Source organism: Scheffersomyces coipomensis, assembly GCF_036884675.1.
Source record: "Scheffersomyces coipomensis strain NRRL Y-17651 chromosome Unknown DFJ63scaffold_2, whole genome shotgun sequence".
In the NCBI taxonomy this organism is placed as follows: Eukaryota; Fungi; Ascomycota; class Pichiomycetes; order Serinales; family Debaryomycetaceae; genus Scheffersomyces; species Scheffersomyces coipomensis.
Window position 1 is genome coordinate 2,315,068 of NW_027042893.1, and position 22,750 is coordinate 2,337,817.

At 30.8% G+C, this 22,750-nt stretch overlaps 12 protein-coding genes across 12 annotated transcripts; 8 read left to right on the plus strand and 4 right to left on the minus strand. All coding sequences in view use genetic code 12, as the record gives it.

Moving 5' to 3' along the window:
• Positions 1–701: 701 nt before the first annotated feature.
• On the plus strand, positions 702–1,841 carry DFJ63DRAFT_338432 (uncharacterized protein; the record flags this gene model as incomplete). Its single annotated transcript, XM_064908670.1, has 1 exon — positions 702–1,841. The coding sequence occupies exon 1, from the start codon at positions 1,131–1,133 to the stop codon at positions 1,839–1,841; it is 711 nt and encodes a 236-aa protein (XP_064764179.1). The 5' UTR covers positions 702–1,130.
• Positions 1,842–1,997: 156 nt separating this feature from the next.
• DFJ63DRAFT_312163 (uncharacterized protein) lies at positions 1,998–2,963 on the plus strand (the record flags this gene model as incomplete). Its single annotated transcript, XM_064905921.1, has 1 exon — positions 1,998–2,963. One exon carries the CDS (start codon positions 1,998–2,000, stop codon positions 2,961–2,963), a length of 966 nt encoding a protein of 321 aa, XP_064764180.1.
• A 123-nt stretch (positions 2,964–3,086) lies between these two features.
• DFJ63DRAFT_312164 (uncharacterized protein) lies at positions 3,087–3,767 on the plus strand (the record flags this gene model as incomplete). Its single annotated transcript, XM_064905922.1, has 1 exon — positions 3,087–3,767. One exon carries the CDS (start codon positions 3,087–3,089, stop codon positions 3,765–3,767), a length of 681 nt encoding a protein of 226 aa, XP_064764181.1.
• Positions 3,768–4,722: 955 nt separating this feature from the next.
• NHX1 (bifunctional K:H/Na:H antiporter) lies at positions 4,723–6,816 on the plus strand (the record flags this gene model as incomplete). Its single annotated transcript, XM_064904885.1, has 2 exons — positions 4,723–6,469; positions 6,503–6,816. The coding sequence occupies 2 exons, from the start codon at positions 4,723–4,725 to the stop codon at positions 6,814–6,816; spliced, it is 2,061 nt and encodes a 686-aa protein (XP_064764182.1).
• Positions 6,817–7,006: 190 nt separating this feature from the next.
• On the minus strand, positions 7,007–8,998 carry DFJ63DRAFT_284922 (uncharacterized protein; the record flags this gene model as incomplete). Its single annotated transcript, XM_064904857.1, has 1 exon — positions 7,007–8,998. One exon carries the CDS (start codon positions 8,996–8,998, stop codon positions 7,007–7,009), a length of 1,992 nt encoding a protein of 663 aa, XP_064764183.1.
• A 181-nt stretch (positions 8,999–9,179) lies between these two features.
• On the minus strand, positions 9,180–10,476 carry DFJ63DRAFT_96931 (mitochondrial 37S ribosomal protein PET123). The gene has a single exon (XM_064909263.1). The coding sequence runs from the start codon at positions 10,300–10,302 to the stop codon at positions 9,361–9,363; it is 942 nt and encodes a 313-aa protein (XP_064764184.1). The 5' UTR covers positions 10,303–10,476; the 3' UTR covers positions 9,180–9,360.
• A 173-nt stretch (positions 10,477–10,649) lies between these two features.
• Positions 10,650–12,725, minus strand: DFJ63DRAFT_285373 (uncharacterized protein; the record flags this gene model as incomplete). Its single annotated transcript, XM_064904894.1, has 2 exons — positions 10,650–11,727; positions 11,962–12,725. The coding sequence occupies 2 exons, from the start codon at positions 12,723–12,725 to the stop codon at positions 10,650–10,652; spliced, it is 1,842 nt and encodes a 613-aa protein (XP_064764185.1).
• A 237-nt stretch (positions 12,726–12,962) lies between these two features.
• Positions 12,963–13,235, plus strand: DFJ63DRAFT_284540 (mRNA splicing protein; the record flags this gene model as incomplete). The annotated part of the gene is made up of 1 exon (XM_064904818.1): positions 12,963–13,235. The coding sequence occupies one exon, from the start codon at positions 12,963–12,965 to the stop codon at positions 13,233–13,235; it is 273 nt and encodes a 90-aa protein (XP_064764186.1).
• Positions 13,236–14,251: 1,016 nt separating this feature from the next.
• On the plus strand, positions 14,252–15,604 carry RAD52 (recombinase; the record flags this gene model as incomplete). The annotated part of the gene is made up of 1 exon (XM_064907425.1): positions 14,252–15,604. The coding sequence occupies one exon, from the start codon at positions 14,252–14,254 to the stop codon at positions 15,602–15,604; it is 1,353 nt and encodes a 450-aa protein (XP_064764187.1).
• Positions 15,605–15,891: 287 nt separating this feature from the next.
• DFJ63DRAFT_284687 (NEDD8-activating protein) lies at positions 15,892–17,172 on the plus strand (the record flags this gene model as incomplete). The annotated part of the gene is made up of 1 exon (XM_064904831.1): positions 15,892–17,172. One exon carries the CDS (start codon positions 15,892–15,894, stop codon positions 17,170–17,172), a length of 1,281 nt encoding a protein of 426 aa, XP_064764188.1.
• Positions 17,173–17,299: 127 nt separating this feature from the next.
• DFJ63DRAFT_334419 (carboxylic ester hydrolase) lies at positions 17,300–18,661 on the minus strand (the record flags this gene model as incomplete). Its single annotated transcript, XM_064908031.1, has 1 exon — positions 17,300–18,661. The coding sequence occupies one exon, from the start codon at positions 18,659–18,661 to the stop codon at positions 17,300–17,302; it is 1,362 nt and encodes a 453-aa protein (XP_064764189.1).
• Positions 18,662–19,316: 655 nt separating this feature from the next.
• DFJ63DRAFT_96937 (uncharacterized protein) lies at positions 19,317–20,493 on the plus strand. The gene has a single exon (XM_064909264.1). It carries the CDS (start codon positions 19,563–19,565, stop codon positions 20,331–20,333), a length of 771 nt encoding a protein of 256 aa, XP_064764190.1. The 5' UTR covers positions 19,317–19,562; the 3' UTR covers positions 20,334–20,493.
• Positions 20,494–22,750: the final 2,257 nt, after the last annotated feature.

Here is a 22,750-nt window from a genome sequence, read left to right on the forward strand (position 1 = left end):
TAACCAAACCCCCAACTTATTTATAGATGAAGATAATTGTGAAGCAGAATGGAACCAAAGATATGATTCATTTCCCAAGGATTCAACATTTTCCATAAATAAATTAAAATTAAATTTCATCTTAACTAGATTTCATATAATTTCCAGAGTTAAACCTTCTTGTTTAGATTTTGATAAATATTATCTATCGTCAGACGAATTTATAGATGATTTAGAAGGCTGTTATAGGTTGATTATTCATCAAATTTATGATTGTCCAAGGGAAAGTATTTTTATGATGAATTGGTGGCTGTTTACATTAACTTTTTCAGTTCCATTTCCATTACCTTATCAAACAACTAATTTAGATATCATTTATAATGAAGAAGTTGATATTCCAATTTTAGAAGAATATTATTTTATAGAACTATGTATTAAAGATGAATTTATTATCATCTTTGAGTAAAACATTTGAATTAAATATAATCAATGAAACTTCTATTAGAGGTATAGATTTGGAAAGGACCCTTAATCATGATGATATAAATAATAATGTATCTGAAATATGTTTTCGTACATTGAAAGTATTATTTAAAACCAAGTTTAATAACTTTTCAATTAAAAATAACCACCTAGATATTAGTAAATCTACTCCCAATTATATTTTTAATTTGGTTAAACATGATGGAGTGCACTGTAATGTTCCAATAATAACCAAAATTGATGGAATATTCAATGCATACCAAAATGATCCTATAATATTGAACCAATTAATTTCACAATCTTCATATCAAATGTTATTTCAAATACCAATTGTAAGGAACATCATAAAGATGAAGTCAATTTAAATAAAACTAGTCATTCAATTGAATTCGAAATAGCTTGTTATCAACATGGTTCAACTAATAGTTTGACGGCGATATTAGCCATAATTTTGAATAATCATTTCACTAATGTAAATGATCTTATCCAAAAACAAATGGAAACATTAACTAAAAGAATAAAGAAATCAGATGAACAAATTGCTAAAGATGATGAAAAGAGGTATGAATTAGTTGAACATGTTTGGTTATTAGGCAATGAAGCTAAATATGAATGGGATGATAAAGTTGATTCATTTGTTAATTGTGAAACCAAATTAAGAATTCGAGATGATTTCTACTCATATGTATCTTTTTTTGAATTATAGAACTGGTAGTTTAATTGAAACTGATTTTATCAATATTAGACCGATCCAAGGTGGATCCATTAATGATAGAGGAAATTTTAATTCTCAAGTATATTTAGTTGATTATGTTGGTCCTGGAGTTCTTCAAAATAAGGAAATGTTACTTAAAGTTTATAATCCAGTTTTGGCCTCAAATAGATTCAGTGAAAGTACAAGGGCAAGCTTTCTACAAAGATTATCCAACTGTCTTATTATGTTTGCTACTGAAGTTTTCTGCTATAAGATATTAAATGAGAATGGACCCGATGAAGTTAATGTTTCATCTTTTGGATTTGATTCAGAGAGTGAGACAAATTATGTACCACAAATGTACCAATATGGATTTCTCAAATGGAAAGCTCCTCAAATTGGTTTTTTCATCCTACAAGAATATATTAAACCTGAGAGAGTAGAATCAAAATCAAAAGCTATAGAGCTAGCCACAACATCATTGGAGTTCATTCATAATAAGGATATAATCCATGAAGATATCAAAGAATCAAATTTTATATTCGGGAATGGAAGGTGTTATTTCATTGATTTTGGTTTGGCTAGAGTAGAAAGATTCATTCTTTATGGTAACGGATTATTTAATTATCTTAAAGAAAACGAATTAGATAATTTAAAATATGTTATCAGTAACCTTGAGATTTAATTGTACTTATAATTATCATTAATATAAAAATAAAATGTAAAATTGAAAATTGTAGTGCGAAATTGTAGTTGCCTCCGCATTTACCAAATGATTTTAGCAGCCACATGAATTTAAAAGTTGTCAACTTTTTATTCTTCCTATCAATCCTTAATTCAAATGGCATCATCAATAAAAGTATCTAGTGATATATTGAGAATACACAGATCTGTTGACTTTATCCTTGAGAAGATAAAAGATGGAAACAACTATAATTTCTTTGTTGATGAAGATGATTGTGAAGCAGAATGGAAACTAGTGCTAAAACAAAGCCGTTACTATGTTAGATTAAATGAGCAGAAATTATATTTCATTTTAAGTCGTTTTCACATCATAACCAGAGTGAGACCCCCTTCAATGATGCTTGATAAAGACTACCTTTCATCTGAAGAATTTTTACACGACCTTGGTACTTTTTGTTTTTCAATTTATCATAATATCCAAAGTTATTTAAAACACCTTTCAGATATAGGTAAAATTGAAATTGAAAGAATTAAACCAATAATAGATTCTATTTATGTCGTTTCAATTTCATTTTCTTCTCCGTTACCTATGCCATGGTTTACTCCAGAAAAGTCACCTCCTTCAATGACTAGACTGTATTTGGAAACATATTGTACAATAGATTTCAATATTAAAGATGTCCTGGCAACCATATTCCCTGATTTAAGTAAAAAATTCACAATGGATATAGAATATTTTGAGAAAAGTGGTATCGACGAAAGATACGTATATTCTATTTGTAGTTTTCATAGCGAGCTCAAAGATAAGTTTTGTTTAGCAGATTTTTGTTTGCAACCATTAAAAGAAATTTTTCATATTAAGTACAAGTTTTCCTACATACCACAGAGGGAATATGTCCATAATCGTGATATAAATGAGGAAAGCTCTCTAAAATTCACCAAAGAAGAAGTCAATTATAAGATTCCTATAGAACTTGCATTGAATGGTATTTCAGAATTAATTGAAAATGGAAAGAATACTTTCATGCTTGAAGAACTTTTAATGGTGACTTTTTATCGTATGTTACAATATTCATCCAACTTGGCATTTATAATTGATACTGAATCGATAATAGTATTATAAGTCACTGATATGAATTTTGATCAAAATATAAATGTGGATATAACAGATTCAAATTTCAGATATCCAACTGATTTAGAGGCAGCTTACTACAAACATGGAACAACTCATAATTTAACAGCAATAATGACTATAATTTTAGATAATCATTTCACTAATGTTAATGTCACAACTGCCAATATGAAAAAATTGAAACCATGGATTGAAAAGACAGATGATCAAATAGATAAATTTAATGAATTAAGATATCAAATGCTTGAGAACTTCTGGAAGATTTCATTAGCTGATTGGGATTGTAAACATCTACTTTATCAAGAATTTTTTCATAGACAAGTATATGCTGTGATAAATGCCAATCGTTTCTACATTCAAGCCATGTATTTCCCATCCGAGTCTATCGATGAAAAGGATTTTAATATCATTAAGACAATTAAAGGAGGATCTAAAAGCGAACGAGGAAATTATCATTTCCAAGTATACCTTGTTAAATATATAGGTTCGGGTCCCAATAAAAATACTGAAATGGTTCTTAAAATATATAATCCATTATTAAAACGTCGTCCTAATAAAGATTCGGTTGAAGAAGATTTTAAAACATTCAGAATGATGTTTCTATTTATGTTTCTTGATTATTGTCACGAAATTAATGCTTACATTGCTTTAAGAATACAAGACAAAAAGGGATTACAGGCAAAGGTACCAGATATTGATCTTGTTAATGGGACCGAAAGATGCAAAGCCCATGTACCTTACTTATACCAACATGGATTTTTAAGTTGGAAAAGTCCACAAATATACGAAGTGTAGAACAATGGACGAGTTGCATAAAATCATAGATGAACACATCAAAGAATGATATTCTTAATAAGGGTGAAGATCTTAAATTAGACTAAGTTATTAATCAGTTATAGAATTGACATATGTGCTGTATAGTCTTACTATATTTCTAGAGCTTATTTGCATCCACTTAATAGTTAAAATTAAAATGAAATGATCATGTGATCAAAAATATTATGAAATATATGACGAATATAGCTAGTAAAGGTAAGATAATCCAATCAAATACTGATAAAGAACCTCAGTAATTGGAATTGAATCGTAATTAGAAGTGTATCATATGATCTACTAGATAGGTTAATTAAACATGGAATGAATATAATCGATTAATGTAATACCCACCTTTTAATAATGGTACTTTTAAGGGCGAAACTCCTTTTTGCAACAGATGAGAATTTTGCTTTCAAGAACATCAAATCATTCAATCAATCTAAATTTGTATCAACAAGCATTCACCATATCATTCTAGACATCTCAAACCAACATTAGACGTCTATCAAACAGTACCATCTACTATAACTATCAAATATCAAATTTATGGTAAATAACATTGTCTGTCTCAAAAACACCAAAAAAAGATCCATTTTTTGACAACAGCACACAAACTGCTCAAACAGGTAAAATTAAATTTTGTTTTGGCCACACAACCATATCCAGATTTAGAGTCCAACACATATCTTTGTAACTTGATCTCGTATTTAAATGGAAATATCATTGGTATCCATAGATTAGTTCCCCCTTCCCATCATACAGGTAATCATTACTTAGACTATTGTCATTTACGATCTTCTCTCCTTCGATTGATCGTGTTTCATTTTGTTCTTTCCAAATCAATTATATCCTATCTTATCAATCAAAAAGTGAAAATTTAACAGAGTTCAATTGTCAATATCCCTTTTATAATACATCCACATAGTTATCTATCATGACAAGCTTGACCTTATTAGCGGCCAAATACCTTATAAAAAGAGCTCTAGATATTGATGATCCTGACGCGGATGCTGATATACCTGATGTATCTACTCCTGATGATGATATAGAAGATAATCCAGTGGCAGATGAAATTTTTTCGTCATGGGCCTTATTTATTTTATTAACATTGTTGTGTTGTGCCTTATGGTCTTCTTATTTCTTACAACAACGAAGAATCAAAGCTGTTCATGAAACCGTGTTATCAATCTTTTATGGTATGAGTGTTGGATTAATTATTAGAATAAGTCCAGGTCATTATATTCAAGATGCAGTTAAATTCAATTCCGGTTATTTCTTCAATATCTTATTACCTCCAATCATTCTTAATAGTGGTTATGAATTACATCAAGCTAATTTCTTTAGAAATTTAGGTTCAATTTTAACTTTTGCTATTCCAGGTACTTTCTTATCAGCTTTAGTGTTAGGTACAATCTTATATATATGGACTGCCTTAGGATTGGATGGTATAAGTCTTGAATTCGTTGATGCATTGGCCGTTGGTGCAACCTTATCAGCCACTGATCCTGTTACTATTTTATCTATCTTTAATGCTTATAAAGTTGATCCAAAATTATATACCATTATCTTTGGTGAATCATTATTAAATGATGCTATTTCTATTGTTATGTTTGAAACTTGTCAAAAGTTCCATGGCCATCCTGTTCACTTTTCTTCATTCTTTGAAGGTATTGGATTATTCTTGATGAGTTTTACCATTTCAACCATTATTGGTATTTTAATCGGTATTTTCGTCGCTTTAATCTTAAAACATTCTCATATTAGAAGATATCCTCAAATTGAAACTTGTTTGGTATTATTATTTGCTTATGAATCATATTTCTTTTCTAATGGGGCTCATATGTCAGGTATTGTCTCACTTTTATTCTGTGGTATAACTTTAAAACATTATGCTTACTATAATATGTCAAGAAGAACTCAAATTGCTACTAAATATATCTTTCAATTATTAGCTCAATTATCAGAAAATTTCATTTTTATTTATTTAGGTTTATCATTATTCACTGAAGTTGAATTAGTATTTAAACCTTTATTGATTATCATCACCTTTATTTCAATTTGTATTGCAAGATGGTCTGCTGTATTCCCATTATCAAACTTATTAAATTTCCTTTATCGTGCAAGATTAGAAAAGTTCAATACTAGATTAAATGGATCTAATGGCTTAATGAGTACTCAATTACCTCCTGATGAAATTAGTCATAGTTATCAAATGATGATCTTTTGGGCTGGATTAAGAGGAGCTGTTGGTGTTGCCTTAGCTATGGGTATTCAGGGTGAAGCAAAATGGACTTTATTGGCTACTGTATTAGTAGTTGTGGTATTGACTGTTATTTTATTTGGTGGTACTACTGCTTCCATGTTAGAAATTTTAGGTATTAAGATTGGAGTTGAAGATGCAAGTGAATTCTCTGATGATGAATTTGAAATTGAAGCTCCAAGATTGCCACTTTCAGGTTCTAATTTTTCAAATTCAAACTTACCTACTACTATTGGTAGTAATCCAAACATTTTAGGAAGTAGAAGATATCCATATAATATTAATCCAAAATCACCAAAGATTTCTCAACATTCAAAATATAAAGATAATGGTGTATCCAGTAATGCTAACTTATTAGATGACAATGAAGGTAGTGTTAACAATAGTAATATCAATATCAATAGTAGTAACTTCAGTAACAGTATCAAGAATAATGCTTTAAAGAGTAATATAGCGGATAATACTGACGATGATGAGGAATTTAATACTGATGATGTTGATGATTTGTTAAGTGCATCTACTGGAGGTAGTAATAACAAGAATCAAGGTATTAATTCCTTACTTGATGGTCCTAAGTCAAGTGGTGGTGTATTAGGAGCCTTCTTAAGTGCTGAAGAACATGCTAAATGGTTTACAAAATTCGATGAACAAGTGTTAAAACCAGTATTATTGGATAATTTACCAAGTGCCAGTAATTCAGACAATAATAACAACAATAGCAATAGCAGTAACAGCAATAATGATAACAACAATAGTGATCTTGTATGATCCATGTTTTGGGTTCTTTTTTACCAAATTGATAGAGAGTTGAATAACTATAAAAAAAAATATAAGAAAACTTTACTTAAATACACAAAAATTAGCGATTACATAAATGCCTTGTAGACTGACTAAATTCAATATTTATTGAAAGAGGTTAAACTATATTACATAAATTATAGGGGGTTCTTTTTGAACTCTATACTAATTTTCTTCTTTGATGTTGTTGTTGCAGTTGTTGATCAGCAATGGCCACATCAATGACCCATTTTGCAAGTTTATAAGTTCTAGCATTTAAGACCAAATCATTTAATTTATAATTGAACTTAACACAAATTTGAAAGAATTCACTCATGACTAAATCATGTAAGACACCAATTAAATGATTATTAATTAATTTTTTATTTTCTCGTTGTTTTTGGAAATCAGTTAAATAGATTGAGGCTGGTAAGAATTCAATATAATTATTAGTAGCTCTGATTGGTTTCTCAAGGAGATTTAAAATTTCACAAATATTTGAATCAGTAATAATACCATTTTTATCATCTTCAATTGAATGAATTAATAAATTTGAGATAGCAATGACTGCATTTCCGAAATTAACGGCGTTGATAACTCTAGTCTCAGTATCTCTTTTCAAAGTTATTCTGAATAAGACTCCGACATAAGTTGATAAAAACTTTTGATTATATTTGTTTATGATGATGGTTAATTTTTCAATTGATTGTTTCAAATTTGAAATTAAGGGATTTTTAGATTTATTAGTTGATTTAGCTGCATTATTATCTAAAACAGAAACAATGAATGCCTTTAATGGTATAATAACTTGTGATTCAAATGTTTTGTAAGCTTTACTTCCAAGTATCTTTGCTTCCAAAGAAGTTGGATTTTTAGAAGAATCTGGAATATATTGCTTGACAGTTGAAGTGGTGGCAGGTGAGATACCAGATGAAGAAGGAGCTGAACTACTGACATAGATTGAATTTCCAAATATATCACTATCATCACTTGATTTTGAATAACCTGTAGATTTCTTTAATTCTTCTTTAATAGTTAATTGATGTTGTTTTAAAACTTTTAAATCGGAAGCTGAACGATAATTTATGGATGCAGTTGTTTCTTTAATCACTAACGAACATTCATCCAAGATTGCAGGCCAAATGAATCCTCTTCTTGATCTGGCATTATAGATTGCTTGTCTTAATTTAACCGCTTCAGCATCATCTGATGATGATATATATGCCAATTCTTGAAAAGCAGTTAAACGACTTAATTGATAATTCACATCCACATTTCTCAAGCCTGATAATAAAGTATTGATTGGATCAGAACTATAGGTACTGATTGGTTTCTTACCATCAAGACATCCAATAGTTGAATAAACATTGAATACATGATTCATTAATTCCCATCCTAATATAACATGATATGAAAGGTATGAAATACTTAAGAACGTCGTGAACGAAAGATTGAATTTAGGAATGGTTGGATCCAATCCGAATAATAGGATGATTAAAAAGTTTGATTTATAAATGATGGGTTTTAAAATCCAATAAATTATAGGTGATGAAAATGTGATAATCAAGTTTAATCCAATAGATCCACCGATTAATTTAGGTACTTTAGCTAATAATACATTATCCGGTTTGATTTTATTTGAACTTCCATATTGGAAATTAAGTCTATTTCTTTGAAATACGATATGTTGACCACTATAAAGCAAAGATAAAACCAATGGGAAATACCAATAGAAAATCCATTCATCATTGATTTCAGGTTTCTTACGATATTCCTTCGATACTAAATAGTATTGGGACCAGAATGGTAATTGGAAAATATAGATGAAAAACACAAAGTAAGATGATAAGATATAAAACAACGAATTCTTTAAGAATGTAATGGAGAATATACTATAGTAAATTTGGGAACTTAACGTTTTATGTTTGGTATACTCCACCACAGAGAACTTAGTTCTTGATTGTTTGATAAGGAACAAACTAACGAATATTATCGGACTTCTGAACGTAGTATATAACAAGTTCCACCAGAATTGTCCAAATGGAATATTCAATGTGATTGAAAAAACAACAGCGATAATGATAGCGATATTGTTGACATACTTCAATCGTTTTTTCAATACTTTATTGAAGTAGGATTGATAATTACCCACAGTTGATATCAGACCACTCATTTGATGTTTAGGAATGATGAAATTCCAATCAATTGTAAGTATAATTGAACTTGGTTGCTGTAAAAAAGGGTTGGTAGATCAAATTTTGGTGTGATGTTTTTTTTGTTTGTTTGTTTCTCAGATTTTGGTGATGATTCGAAATTTGGAAAATTTGAAAATGATGAAAATGGATGTTAAAAAGATTACTATAATGTTTAAATTACTTAGATTATTAGGACTTGAATGGTATAACGAGTTATCTTTACAAGTAAAGAGCAGTCTACATTAATCAGATTTATATTTAAACAGGAGTGTTTATTTATTCTATGTACAATTATAATATAGTTTATTTAACATGCGGAAGAAAATGATTAAAAACCATTTTATGATTGTTGAGGAAGACTTGAGGTAGCTTCATTAGCAGCGATTTCAGCTTGACGTTTTATCTTTTCAGCTTCACCACTTAAGACATCCTTAACGGTTTCCAAACCAGGTTTACCATTCAATTCACCTAAAGCTTTATCTTCAATCAAACCTCTATTATATTCTGAATTATAAGCAAATGAAACAGTACTATTAAGTTTGTTCTTAACATGATCAAGACTACGATCATAATCAGTGACTCTTACTTCAAAGGCTTCAGTTATAGCAGCTTCTAATTCTTCTTCAGTAGTTATGAAATTTGAGGCTGAATGATATAAATCTAATAATTGAGTAGCCTTTTTCAGTTGTTCTTCTAATTCTTTAGTTTTTCTATTTAATAATCTTTGTTCATTTTTGATTAAAGTTTCTTCTGGAGTTCTTTGTCTCATGATTGGACCTTTTAAATATGATTCAATGGTTGGAATAGTTAATTTAACAGCTTCAGATTCTTGATGTTTATTTAAATGATTTTGTTCAGCTTCCTTTTGCTTTTTCAATTGATTTTCTTTAAGTTTATCTAACTTTTCTAATCTCTTAGCTTCAGTTAAATATGCTTCTCTTAAGAATTCACGACGAATTTCATCTCTTTTTAATACCCATTTTTCATCATTATTTAATTTACTTTCATCAATATTTTGTGGTATTCTATTTTCAATAGTATTTTTAATTCTTTGCTCAACAGTTATGATTTCCTTAGGAGGTTGAACACGATGGAATGTCAAATTTCTTCTATTCCCTTTATTTTGAGGTAATGGTACATCCTTAGCATAACCTTGTTCAATTTGCGATTCTTGTTGTATTTCACTAGGTGTCTTGGATCTAATAGGATTATGTTTGAACACAGGACGTATCTTAGGCAAAATACCTGATTTACCACCGTACTTAAGTACTCCTTTACCCATGGTTAATTCAATGTTCTTGGTCTTAAAGTAATACTTATACACTATAGTTTTTATCAAAATTGAAAATTTATCTGTTCAGGTCAAATTGAAAAAAAAAAAATTCAAAAAAAAATTGTAGATTTGAAATTGGCACACGACCTCTCAAAAAGAAGTATAAATATACGTTTTGCAACAACTTCAGCGTTTAATACAATTTCATTATTTTAAAGTCTTTTCTCTATAATAAGTTACTAACTTATATCATATCTATTTAGAAGGTATTTTCTAATTCTAGAGATTTTATTAATAGTCATAAGTTACGTATATTACATTCAAACCATGGTTGTAGAAGTTATATATATATAGCGCTAAGGAGCTGAAGCACCCCAAATATCATAAATCTTCTCCAGAAGAACTTTTCCGATCTTTTTATTCCCTATTTGATTTTCAAATCGTTTCATTAATAATTCCTTTCTCAGCGCTTCAGTAAGATATTCACCTGATGTATGATAATATTGTAATAACAGATTTGGAGTAGGGAATTCATTTTGTATAACAATGGCTTTCTCTAACGAAAGACCCTTTATCGTCATCAACATCATTATAAACATTTCTTTAACCGTCATCATTCCAGTTTTACCCATCGCCAGTTGGAAAATGGGATAAGAATGGACACATTCATAATTTGTTGATCTACCGTTTTGTTCAAATTTATCCCGGAATTGATTTATCATTTCACTATATTGAACTTGATTTTCAATCGTTTTAGGGCGTAATATCATTAAACGTGTATCGTTTGAATCGATTTGTTCTTTAATCACTCTTGTATTTATAGATAAGAACGCTATGGTTTCATCAATATCCTTAAATCTCTTTAAACAGAAATTCGAAATTGTAATTGTCATCGAAATAGCAGTTTGAATAGCATCTCCCATAGGTTGAACAAATGAAGTTAAATTACTTTCTTCCACTAAATAATAACAATATTTCATAGCTGATTTCTTTAGTCTATTCTTTTGTTCTTGAAATCTTCCATCTTTAATCGATGATGCTAAATCATCCAATCTTTTTCTTTCACATATATGATTTAATACAACTTCTTTATTAGACTTTTTATGACGAGCAATCCATAAAACATCACCAAGAGGTAAAGCTCTAACTTCATTCTTGATCCCTAAATTAGTTAATCTAGAATAAAAGAAATCACGTTCTTGTTGAGATCGTATTTCTCTGGTATCAACGATTAAAATAACTTCAAATTCATCTTTTTTCCAAACTTCGTAATTTATGCCAGCATAGATTCTATTAGCGGAATCATGAATTAATGTAGAAGGACGTTTCTCTGTAGTTGCTGATGTGTTTGTATTTACAGGTGCTGGTGGTAAAGGGATTGGTTTTTCGGGGGACAGAGGTACAATATTTGATGAAAGTTCCTTTAATGGTGAACTTGGAGGTCGTTGAATTTGAGATGATGACGATAAAGATATTGGTACAGAACTTTTAGGTTTAGGAAAAGCAATGGTATGTGCTTTGATAGGTGATGACGAACTATCAATATGTTGAATGGGTTGAATAGGACTTTTCAGTATAGATGTGGTTGGTGGAAATTTTCTCCCATTAGCTAAATCAAACTCATGAATTAATTGTAAAGGTGATTTCTTCTTATAGACAGCTGGAGACTTATATAATTCTTGTAATGATTTAGTCCATCTATTAAAACTAGAATCAGGAGTAACTCTAACTTCATTATCAAATGATACTTCAGCTTCTTGTCTAATAGGTGATGATTGAATACCTTCTGTTATAGTTAATTGTTTGGCTAATTCAAGACCTGTATCCGTTAAATAATATATCTTTGGTGAATGACCAGTACTACTTACTAAATCATGTTTAAATAAGACTTTAATTGAATTCCAAGCTGAATAAAAATCACTAACACTTGGATTTGATGTAAATGATTTATCACAATAAGGAGTTGCAATCCTTATAATTTCTTCTTTATTTAATCCAACTCTTTCCTTATCACGAATATATAACGCAAGCATAATCCCATACCCCCCTGATCGATGTTTGGGAACATATGGTTTTTGAACTCTTGCTTTCTTAGTACGTGGTTCCGTAATTGAATCGGGTCTAGCTTGTAATAATTCATTACTTCGAGATTTACCCACTGATTCTTTGGAACTTTGAGCAAACCCAGGTGGAACTTCTAATTTATTGGCTTCACAATGTTTCTTTAATCGACTGACTAAGTTATCCACCGTTTTATCTCCAAAATATCGAATTTGAAGTAAATCTTTAGGACACGTTAATGGAGTCGTACATCTTTTCAATTGATCCAAGGCTCTATTATATAACAACGCAAGTTTTGAACCTCGTTTGGTAGCATTGATAGCTTCTTCTTGAAGCCATTTAACGAAAAACGGCTTCAAATCTTCTTCCATTACCTCCATATCTGGTGATAGTAATGATAATCTTGTAGTATAACTATCTTCAATAGAGGTTTGTTTGAAAATGTAAATAAACCAAATTTGTACGCGCATTCATTTTGAGGAAGAGGGAAGGAAAAAAATCTGAAATGAAAATTTGTTAGTTATCAAATATCAACTTTTATTATCTATCTATCTATTAATACAAACCATATTTAATCCTATTTATATATAATACATACATCATAAGAGATGTCATCCGTGAATAAAAGTAATAAGAAAGCGGTGCTTCCACCTATCAATCTAATATTCAAATATTTACAACAACAATCACCTGTCACCATCTGGTTATATGAACAAACACAACTGAGAATACAAGGTAAAATCAGAGGGTTTGATGAGTTTATGAATATAGTGATTGATGATGCAGTTGAAGTATCAACTAAGGATGGTTCTAAGGAAGTATTGGGTAGAATACTATTGAAAGGTGATAATATCACTTTAATCTCAAGTCATGATACATAAGTTCATATAAAAAAACACCATACATCTATCATAAGGCAGTTTGACTCCATTTCATCTCCTATCCCATTGTATACTAGAAATTTATAGATTGTATAATAATATTAATACTATCCTTTAAACAAATTGAAATTCACTTTTTTCTTAGGTGATGTAGTTAATTGTAGCTCCTGTGCTGTATCATTCAGTCTGATGGGACTACTAGGTACTTCAGTAGATGATAATGACGACAGTGATTGTTCCATTCTCATAGCACGTCGTACGGCTCTTTCTTCTTTTAATGTACTATTATAGTGAAATATTTGTTTCTCTCGTTTGGCAGCGTTTGCTCTTATGACTGATGGTGGTTTTCTTCTCAATTTCTTATAATTGATTTCTAATAATACTTCTGGGGGTAATCTTATCTTTACCACTATGCTATCGTCTGATTTTATCACTTCATGATGTGCTATCTTTGATGGATTGAATATGTTTATCGGTTGCAGTTTTCTTTTAGGCAGTTCTCTTTCAAATCGTTCAAAATCAACAGGACTTTCTTCTACTTTATTCTTTAGTATAGACGGTGTTGCGGAATTCATTGGCTTTTCAATACCATAATCAACATCTGACCATTACTTCTTATTGTTTGTTGTCTATCTTAGTATCAAATAATAGTAATTATAATCATTACTTTTTCAGTATACGCGATACGCTCTCTCTCAAAAAATTGTGAATCTGAAAAAGGTAAATAAAAAAATGCAGTCAAAATACTTAAAGATTCATCAATTGATCTAGTCAACATATTTAAACGTTATATATTGCATATATCGACTTACTTATAGAGTAGGCGAAGTGGCCAATATCTGAACTCAATCAACTGAACTATTCACGTGTATACATACATTCTAGCAGCCATGAATAACAATAATATCAATAACAATCGCGTCCCACCACCGCCAAATCAAAATCAAAATCAAAATCAACCACAACAACCCCAACAACGACCACAGCAACAGCAACAGGGACCAGGTCCTATTCCAATGCCTCAAAGAGATAATAGATTCAGACCAAATCCACTGGCTCCTGTAAGACAGTTCCAAAAACAATCATACACCCAAGAAGAACAAACTAGAATCCAAGGTATATTGGATAAAGTACTTGGACCTGAATATGTCAGCTTCAGACCTGGTGGAGGTGGTACTAATGTATCATATATTGAAGGTTGGAGAGCCTTGAATTTAGCCAATGAAGTGTTTGGATTCAATGGTTGGAATTCAGAATTGGTTAGTCAACAAGTTGATTTCTTAGATACTCATGGTAATTCAGGTCGATATTCTATGGGACTTTCAGTGGTTATTAGGGTCACTATAAAGGATGGAACTTATCATGAAGATTTTGGTTATGGTTATATAGAGAATGCTAAGAGTAAAGCCATGGCATTTGAAAAATGTAGAAAGGAAGCTTTCACAGATGGAATTAAAAGATGTTTAAGATGTTTTGGAAGTTTATTGGGGAATTGTCTTTATGATAAAACTATTATAAAGCAAATGCAAAATATAGAGAAGATAAAGACTACTTTTGAAACCTCTGATTTTCATAGAGATCCAATGTTTATGGAAAGACATAAGAATAGAGATATTCCATCTACTCATTTACTTGAAAAACCAGTTCAACAAAATAATCCAATCCAAAATGGTTCCAATGGAGCAGCCCCTAGAGTAATACTGGCTCCAAATCAAGCTAATAATAGACAACCACCACCATCAATTCCAGTTCAAAATACAGCAGTATCAACTCCTATCAATAGCAATCAATATGCAAATAATAATGTCAACACTACAGCAACAAAAAAGCAATCCAATGTATATCACCCATCAACTCAAGAAGCTCAAGATCTTGAAGATTCCTTCTTATTCAGTGATGATATTGGCGAAGAAGATTTAGTATTCGTAGGAGACCAAAATGACAAACTGAATAGTGCTGAAAAAGATGCCAACACTACTGCAAATAGTATCAATCAATCAAATCAAAGTATAAATAAGACAAATGCCATAACACCCAATGTTCCAAAAGTTGGAATGGAATTCCCACTTTTCGTTAGTGCACGAGGAGCTGATTTATTACAACAGACACCAGAAAATGCATCTAATATTCCTCAATTTAATCACAAATTTGTATCTCCTAATATGAGACGAACAATTGATCCAACCAAATCAGCCCCCGTTAAAAGAGCAGAAGTGAACAACGCACCCACAGCTACAATTTCCAGAAATTCCCAACCAACTACATCAGCATTAAATCCTATATCGAATGAATCTGGAAATTCACTTGGGAAAAGAATAGGAATGCCTCCAATTCAAAGACCACCTTCAAAGAGACTCCATAAAGAGTAAGTATCATTTAACTATTTTTACTATTACTTCATAATAACGATTACTAACTATCATTATTCTAGAACTTCAACAGAATCACTGACATCCACCAGTGAAGATAAAGAGAATGGATCATAAATGATGGAATGTAATAAATAATGTAGATAGTTTCAGTATATGTTTTTCGCAGTAAATATTTTGTATGGTGTAATTTTGTATGGCCAACAGCGCGGTGTAAATCAAAAATGAATTTGAAATCACAAAATGATTTAAGCATAGTAATCAAACACTTATACACTTCATCAATGATGAGTGATTCAATAGATTTACTCTCCATACGACCTCTCTTGGATACAATTGGTCCATACAATGAGATCCCAGATGAGTATAACTCCAAAGATGCATTGAATGCCTTAATCACATCTAAGATCCTTGTCATTGGAGCTGGAGGGTTAGGCTGTGAAATATTAAAGAATTTAGCATTAACAGGATTCAAAGACATACATGTGATTGATATGGATACGATTGATATCTCTAATTTGAATCGTCAATTCCTTTTCGGGTCGAAAGATGTGGGGAAATCAAAAGCTGAAGTTGCTGCTAAATTCGTTACTCAACGTTTAAATGATCCTAATCTACATATCACTCCATATTTTGGAAAGATTCAAGATAAAGATATAGAGTATTATAAACAATTTAGCGTGGTTGTATGTGGATTGGATAGTGTTGAAGCTAGAAGATGGATAAATGCCACTTTAGTGTCGATACTGGAAACTTCAGATATAATACCGTTAATCGATGGAGGTACAGAAGGATTAAGAGGTCAATCAAGAGTTATACTACCTACTATTTCATCATGTTATGAATGTTCATTGGATTTGATATCTCCTAGAACCACTTATCCCGTATGTACTATAGCGAATACTCCCAGATTACCTGAGCATTGTATTGAATGGGCCAGTGTGATAAGATGGCCTCAAGTATTTCCAGGTCAAAAATTTGATGCTGATAATCCTGAAGATGTGGAATGGATGTATACATCAGCATTATCAAGAGCCAATGCATTTGGAATTGATGGAGTTACTAAACTGTTAACCTTAGGAGTAGTAAAGAATATTATACCTGCTATTGCCTCTACAAATGCCGTTATTGCGGCATCATGTTGTAATGAAGCATTTAAATTAATTACCAATCTGAATCCTATCTTGAATAATTATATGACATATTCAGGAGATGATTCTATATTTACATTTACATTTGAATTATCAAAGAGGAAAACATGTCCTGTATGTGGAATAGTTGGTATATCAATTATGGCTCAAAATTGGTGGAGTTTACAACAATTTATAGATGAAATAACAGAGAATAAAGAAGTTCAAATCAAGCAACCATCATTAACTACGGGATCTACCTATTTATATTTAAGAAATCCCCCTCATTTAGAATCAATTACTAAACCTAATTTATCAAAGAAATTGAATACATTAATTAAACCAGGTGATGAAATATTAGTTACTGATCCGAATTTACCTATGTCGTTGAAATTAATTGTATCATTTGAAGGACCTGAAAATGAGCCATTACAATGAGAAAAGTTTAATAGATATGTGTATTTTTTTAATAAATAACCTAGTTTAGTACTTTTTTTGATTTACTTTTTTATTTTAATTCACTGTTTTTTTGATATATAAGTTTTAACAACTTCCTTCTTCCCAATCAGATATGCTTATCTTCTTTCACTTCACTTTCCATTGATTTCATTTCTTCAAGCATTTTAGTATGAAATTTATCGGTATTTTCCAAATAAAGATGATGACCTGAATCTTCAAATTCAAACACTCGACTCTTTTCAGAATCTTTGGCATAATTATTAATAATTTCCGAACATAATTGTCCTCCTTTAATATCCATCCAATCTTCTGATCCATACCACCAACTTACTTTACATTTTAATTTATGGATACCTCTTTCAATCAATGGATGTCTTGCATTAGCACCAGGGGCTAATAAATAATTCAACATATATTCTCCTGAACCAGGACTCAGGAAAATCCCATACGCATATCGATGTAAGCATTTATTTTCTTCTGGAGAAAGATTGGCAAATCTACGTGATGACCAACCACTAACTATCTTAGATCCAAATGGACCTAATTGTCGTACTAATGTGAAAGGGGAGATGTTTTGTTCCCATAATTTTTCAAAATATTTAGGTACGGATACTGGTTTTCGATGTTTGATGATTGCTCCTGGGGATAACATTAATAAACGATCACAAAAATTGGGATTATTTCTGATTCCATATGTAGCCATTAAATAAGCCCCCATTGAATGACCTACCACGAGTAATTTGGCATTAGGAGCCAAATTTGATAATCCTCGTTTATTTAACCATATTTCGAATGATTCATGAAAGAAATCTTCAACATGATCTAAGGATTCTTCTTTTAATTTGAAAGGTGGTCGAGATGAACATCCATAACCTAATAAATCTATTCCATGAACACACCAATTATCTAAATTTGAAAGTCCATCGAAATTCTTTAAAAAGAATCCTAAACCACCTCCATATCCATGAACTAACACGATATGATTCATAGTATGACTGTCTGCTTCTGATTTCCCCGGTGGATATACGACAAACTCATTGATGAAATTCCCTTTGTCGTCAATAACGGTTTGTACGATGGATGACGTTTTACCATTGGTATCAGGATTAGGATAGAAGGGTAATAAATTTAATAATTCTTGTTGGAATTTCAAAGGTTGTTTACGAAAGGCATAATCATCTAATGATTCTTTGATTGATAAAGGGAAGAAACCAGCAGTGAAGAGTAATTTGACTAAGGGTACTGAAGTTGGATGAGTTGATCTTTTGAATTTTGATATTTTCTTTGACCCTGTGGCTATTATTGATGATGGTAATTGATGTGATGATGATGATTTTTTTTGATGTTGTCTATTACGAATGAAATTAATTTGATTTAAAAGACTACTAACATCGAAAGTTGTATTTGAATCCGAATTCACATTTGATGAAGAAATTAATCGTCTACTAATTAAAAGTTTAGCAGTCATAGTTAGGATGGTTTGGGATGGGATGGGATTAGATAGATGCAAAAAAAAGAAACACGAGTGGGGATTACAGGAACTGATGCACACAAAACAAACTAATAGTTAAAGGAATGGAAAATGAACTTCTTTCAACGTTAAGATATTAGTCTTGTTGAAAGTGACTTGAACAATTTATTGAATTAAAGCATATAAGTAGATAGTAAGATATAAATAAATAACTAAGAGAAAGAAACAAACATCAACAATTAATTTTAATCACATTGAATTTTTTTTTAAAATAACGTGTTGTGAATTGTATTGTATTGGCATACCATGGGGTCAAAAAAAAAAAAAAAGAATGGGTGAGTAGGACCAAATCTTTTATTAGTTGGTATATACAGGATGGATGTTGGAAAGTCACGCGACGTGTCATGTGATATAAAGAGCGAATTAGAGCGAGAAGAATGGTTCAACAGTGGAAAATTTAAACTTCATTAGGAATTAACTATGGGAATGCCTAACAAACTTGTGTCGGGCGTCATCTGCTGCTGAGTATTTATAAATTTGTTGAGCTCGAATACAATTGACCTAGCTGTGGTAGTCTTTTTTGATCGTAAACAACTTTGCTAATTTACACGAGCGCTGAGAGGTATGACATAGGTTTGGGAAACACTGTATATGCTTCATGAATTTTCGTGGGCCGATGCTTTGGAGTTTTTATTTGCGATTTAGTAAAGATTTACAGGTTGCTTCATCGGCGTTATTATGGGGTAAATAGTCGTACGACCTAATCTTGTTTGCTTTCCGAAGAGCAAATACACATTGGAATTTGAAAATGATGATAAATACAGCTCTAAATCCTCATTGTATTCAAAGTGCTCAGAATTATTAGAAATACAAACTCAATAATCTCTAAACCGATAAGATGAAACAATTAATATTGTTAATTATTATCACCTTATTTCATGGTGCCTTAGCAATTAACTATGAAGAACTACTTAAAGACTTGCCTGACCCTAGAATCTTTGGGGCCGATGGCGTCATCACTTGGAATCAGACTTTCTTAGATGAACATGATGCTCCTGATAATATTCAAGTACGTGATTTCCCTAATCAAGATGTAATTCAGATGCATGAATTAGATATTTGTTTCAACAGCACACGTATGGTGGGTATTGATTTAACTATGGGAGATGAGAGCAAGCATTGCATAACTTATCTAGGTTTATCAAATGAAAATGCAGACGAACTTAATCTGTTGGCAAATTACATATCCAGTGGAAATATTGAAAAAGATATTATTATATGGATACAGGCTCTATATGGCTATCCTTGGCCAACAAAGATAAATCAGTTTTTGGACTGGTTAGACTATTTGGACGAGTTATCAGTGATTCAAGATTTAGATATTGGGAAACTAAAGCAAAGCTTAAGAAAGGAAGCTGTGCAACTATTTGGTAACGATGAAGTGGAGAGATGGATAACAAAGCGTTGGGGATTTAAATGCAAGTCATCAAATGCTCTAGTTTCTTCTGCTTGTGCGGGATTTGCCTACTACTTGTATAATTATTCTGGTCGTACTAAAATGGAAAATTCTAGAAACATTTGTTCAACTGGAAATCAAGGTCCGTGTTGTTTATCTTGGTCTAAGTCTGAGGCATGGAGCATAGGTGGTATAGGATATGCATACGATTAAGACTGAATTTACATATTTTAGTTATAAACTTATATATTGTAGAAACACTAGCTTTTACATTGTCAAAAGCAATTCTAAGACTTTCTAGCATGAAATCAACGGTTATAGTGGCATCTTCTTCAATCAGCCTTTTTAAGTATTCCCTATGTTCTTCGGAAAGTAACGGTTTACGTCCACGCTTCTTTGGTGTTTCATAAATACCGTTTAGATTCATAACCACTTGTATGTTCCAATTTCTTTTCCACGTGTAAGCAGTTTTCAAGCTGATATCATTCACTCTGTCCGCTTTATAGTCTGAGCAACCTTCTTCTATAACCATATGCCAGAATCTCTCTCTTACTGTCTCAGAGTAATATTTGTAGGAACCTCTTCCAGTATTACACATATCGCTAGAAATTGTATCAATTTCTATTTCATGCTCCTGGTCATCTTCATAGAGTTGGTCAACTTCCATATCAGGAGATCCGTTTATTCTTTTAAAATCACTATAACTAAAACAATTCTCCAAGGGGGATATCTCACATTCTACAGACATCTGATCCAGTTCCAAATTGAACCTATCCCTTAGCTCATCTACATATTCATTAGCTGATTTTTCTGCTTGAAGTTCATTATTTATTTCCTTAACATGACCTAATCACATAGAACTTTTTTATGTTCACTGCTTTCGGTCAGTTCTGATGTAATTTACATGTAATCAGAAGCGCTCTTTAATTATAAGATTCAGTAATTATAAACTGTGATCAATCGTATTAACTAAATTTTCACATTGTTATGAAAATAAAGAAAAAGTATGAACAAATATTTTAATCAGTATGAAAAGTTCCGGCCAATGATACGAAACAATCTAATCCGGTGGTATGAGATATTTCGGTCCTAGATATGAATAAAAAGTAAAATCACTGTAAATTATATTATAATCAAACTAATAGGATTTAGAAGCACGAAGAATGAGACATACAAGGTGAAGAGAAGCGATATGTAATGACCTCCTATGATATATGATGATACATATGACAAAACCAGGAGATGTAGAGATTTATATAGGAAGCTGAAGATCAATTCCATATTAAGGGCTTTTAAAACAAATTTAAACGTACGCCATTGTAATTCGATATTAGAAATAAGTTTATAAACATTTTACTAATTTAAAATTAATCAATAGTAAAAAAATTATTGAGTTCAATATACTGTGGGAATAAATTAATAAATGAATAAATGAATAAAAATTGAATTTTTTATGCACTGATGAAAAAGATAAAAAAATTTTTCATCTGAGACAAAAAATGTCTGAAAAATTTAAAATGGAATTGGACTCAACAAAGAAAAAAAAACAGACAAAAAATAAATTCCATCTGATAAAAGTTCATAAAAATAAAATAAAAAAATGCGACAAGAAAAGGGTGAAAATGAAGGAGGGAGGGAGGCAGGAAGGGGAGAAGGGAGATAATGAAAGGGGAAACTGACTGGAATGGACCATAACCAATTTATTAAAAGATGGCAAACTATAATTCTAGAGTCAATTAAGTATATTAAGGCTAATATAACTAATGTAAGGGAGTGGTGGCCGAAAAATAGGCTGATCTAAACTCATACGTTAAATACATGAAGCTTAAATTTTTTTTAAAGCATTTTTTTCTGTTTCGTTTTGGCAGTAAGCAAAAAAATGTCTATATCGAAAGTAAAGCCATTCGAAGGATAATCAGATACTTTGAACGACGATTAAATTATATCAATCTAATATAAATTAGAATTTAAAGATATCGGGTAAGTATTATATATTTTTCTTGTCTGGTGGAACCATACAATTAGTTTAAACGGATATTCATTAATACGTACAAGCATAAAAAAGGAAAACAAAAAAAAAGCGGTTAGAATGGCGTTATACCACTTCTCAAATAAACAATAGTTTATATTATAGATATATTACCGGTCAATTTAAAGATTTGATCACCTCTGATTGATTAGATTTCAATTTTAGACAAACAGTAAAAGAAAAGAAGAAAAAAAAATTGACAAACTATTAATTAATTAATTAGTTAGATAGAATAACTTATTCATGCAGATTATATACATGTATAACAATGATCAAACCATATATCATCTCTGATGTATAGGGCTCTTGTTTGTTTTTTAGATTGGAAAAAGAAAAGATACCTACATTGAATTTCGTAGATAATCAGTACGTTAAAATCTAACGTCAATAATAGTTCATACGTAATTAATTAGTCAATTAAATTATTAGGTAATTAATCTAATAAATCATTTGATTAATACAAATAAACTATTCGTTTGTACATTCAATAATTAAGGGAAAGTATATAAAAGGGTTACTCGATTTTAATTGGATAGAATTGGTTAAATTGACAAAAACGAGACCGAACAAACTCAAAACTCAAATTTTTTGATTTATGGCT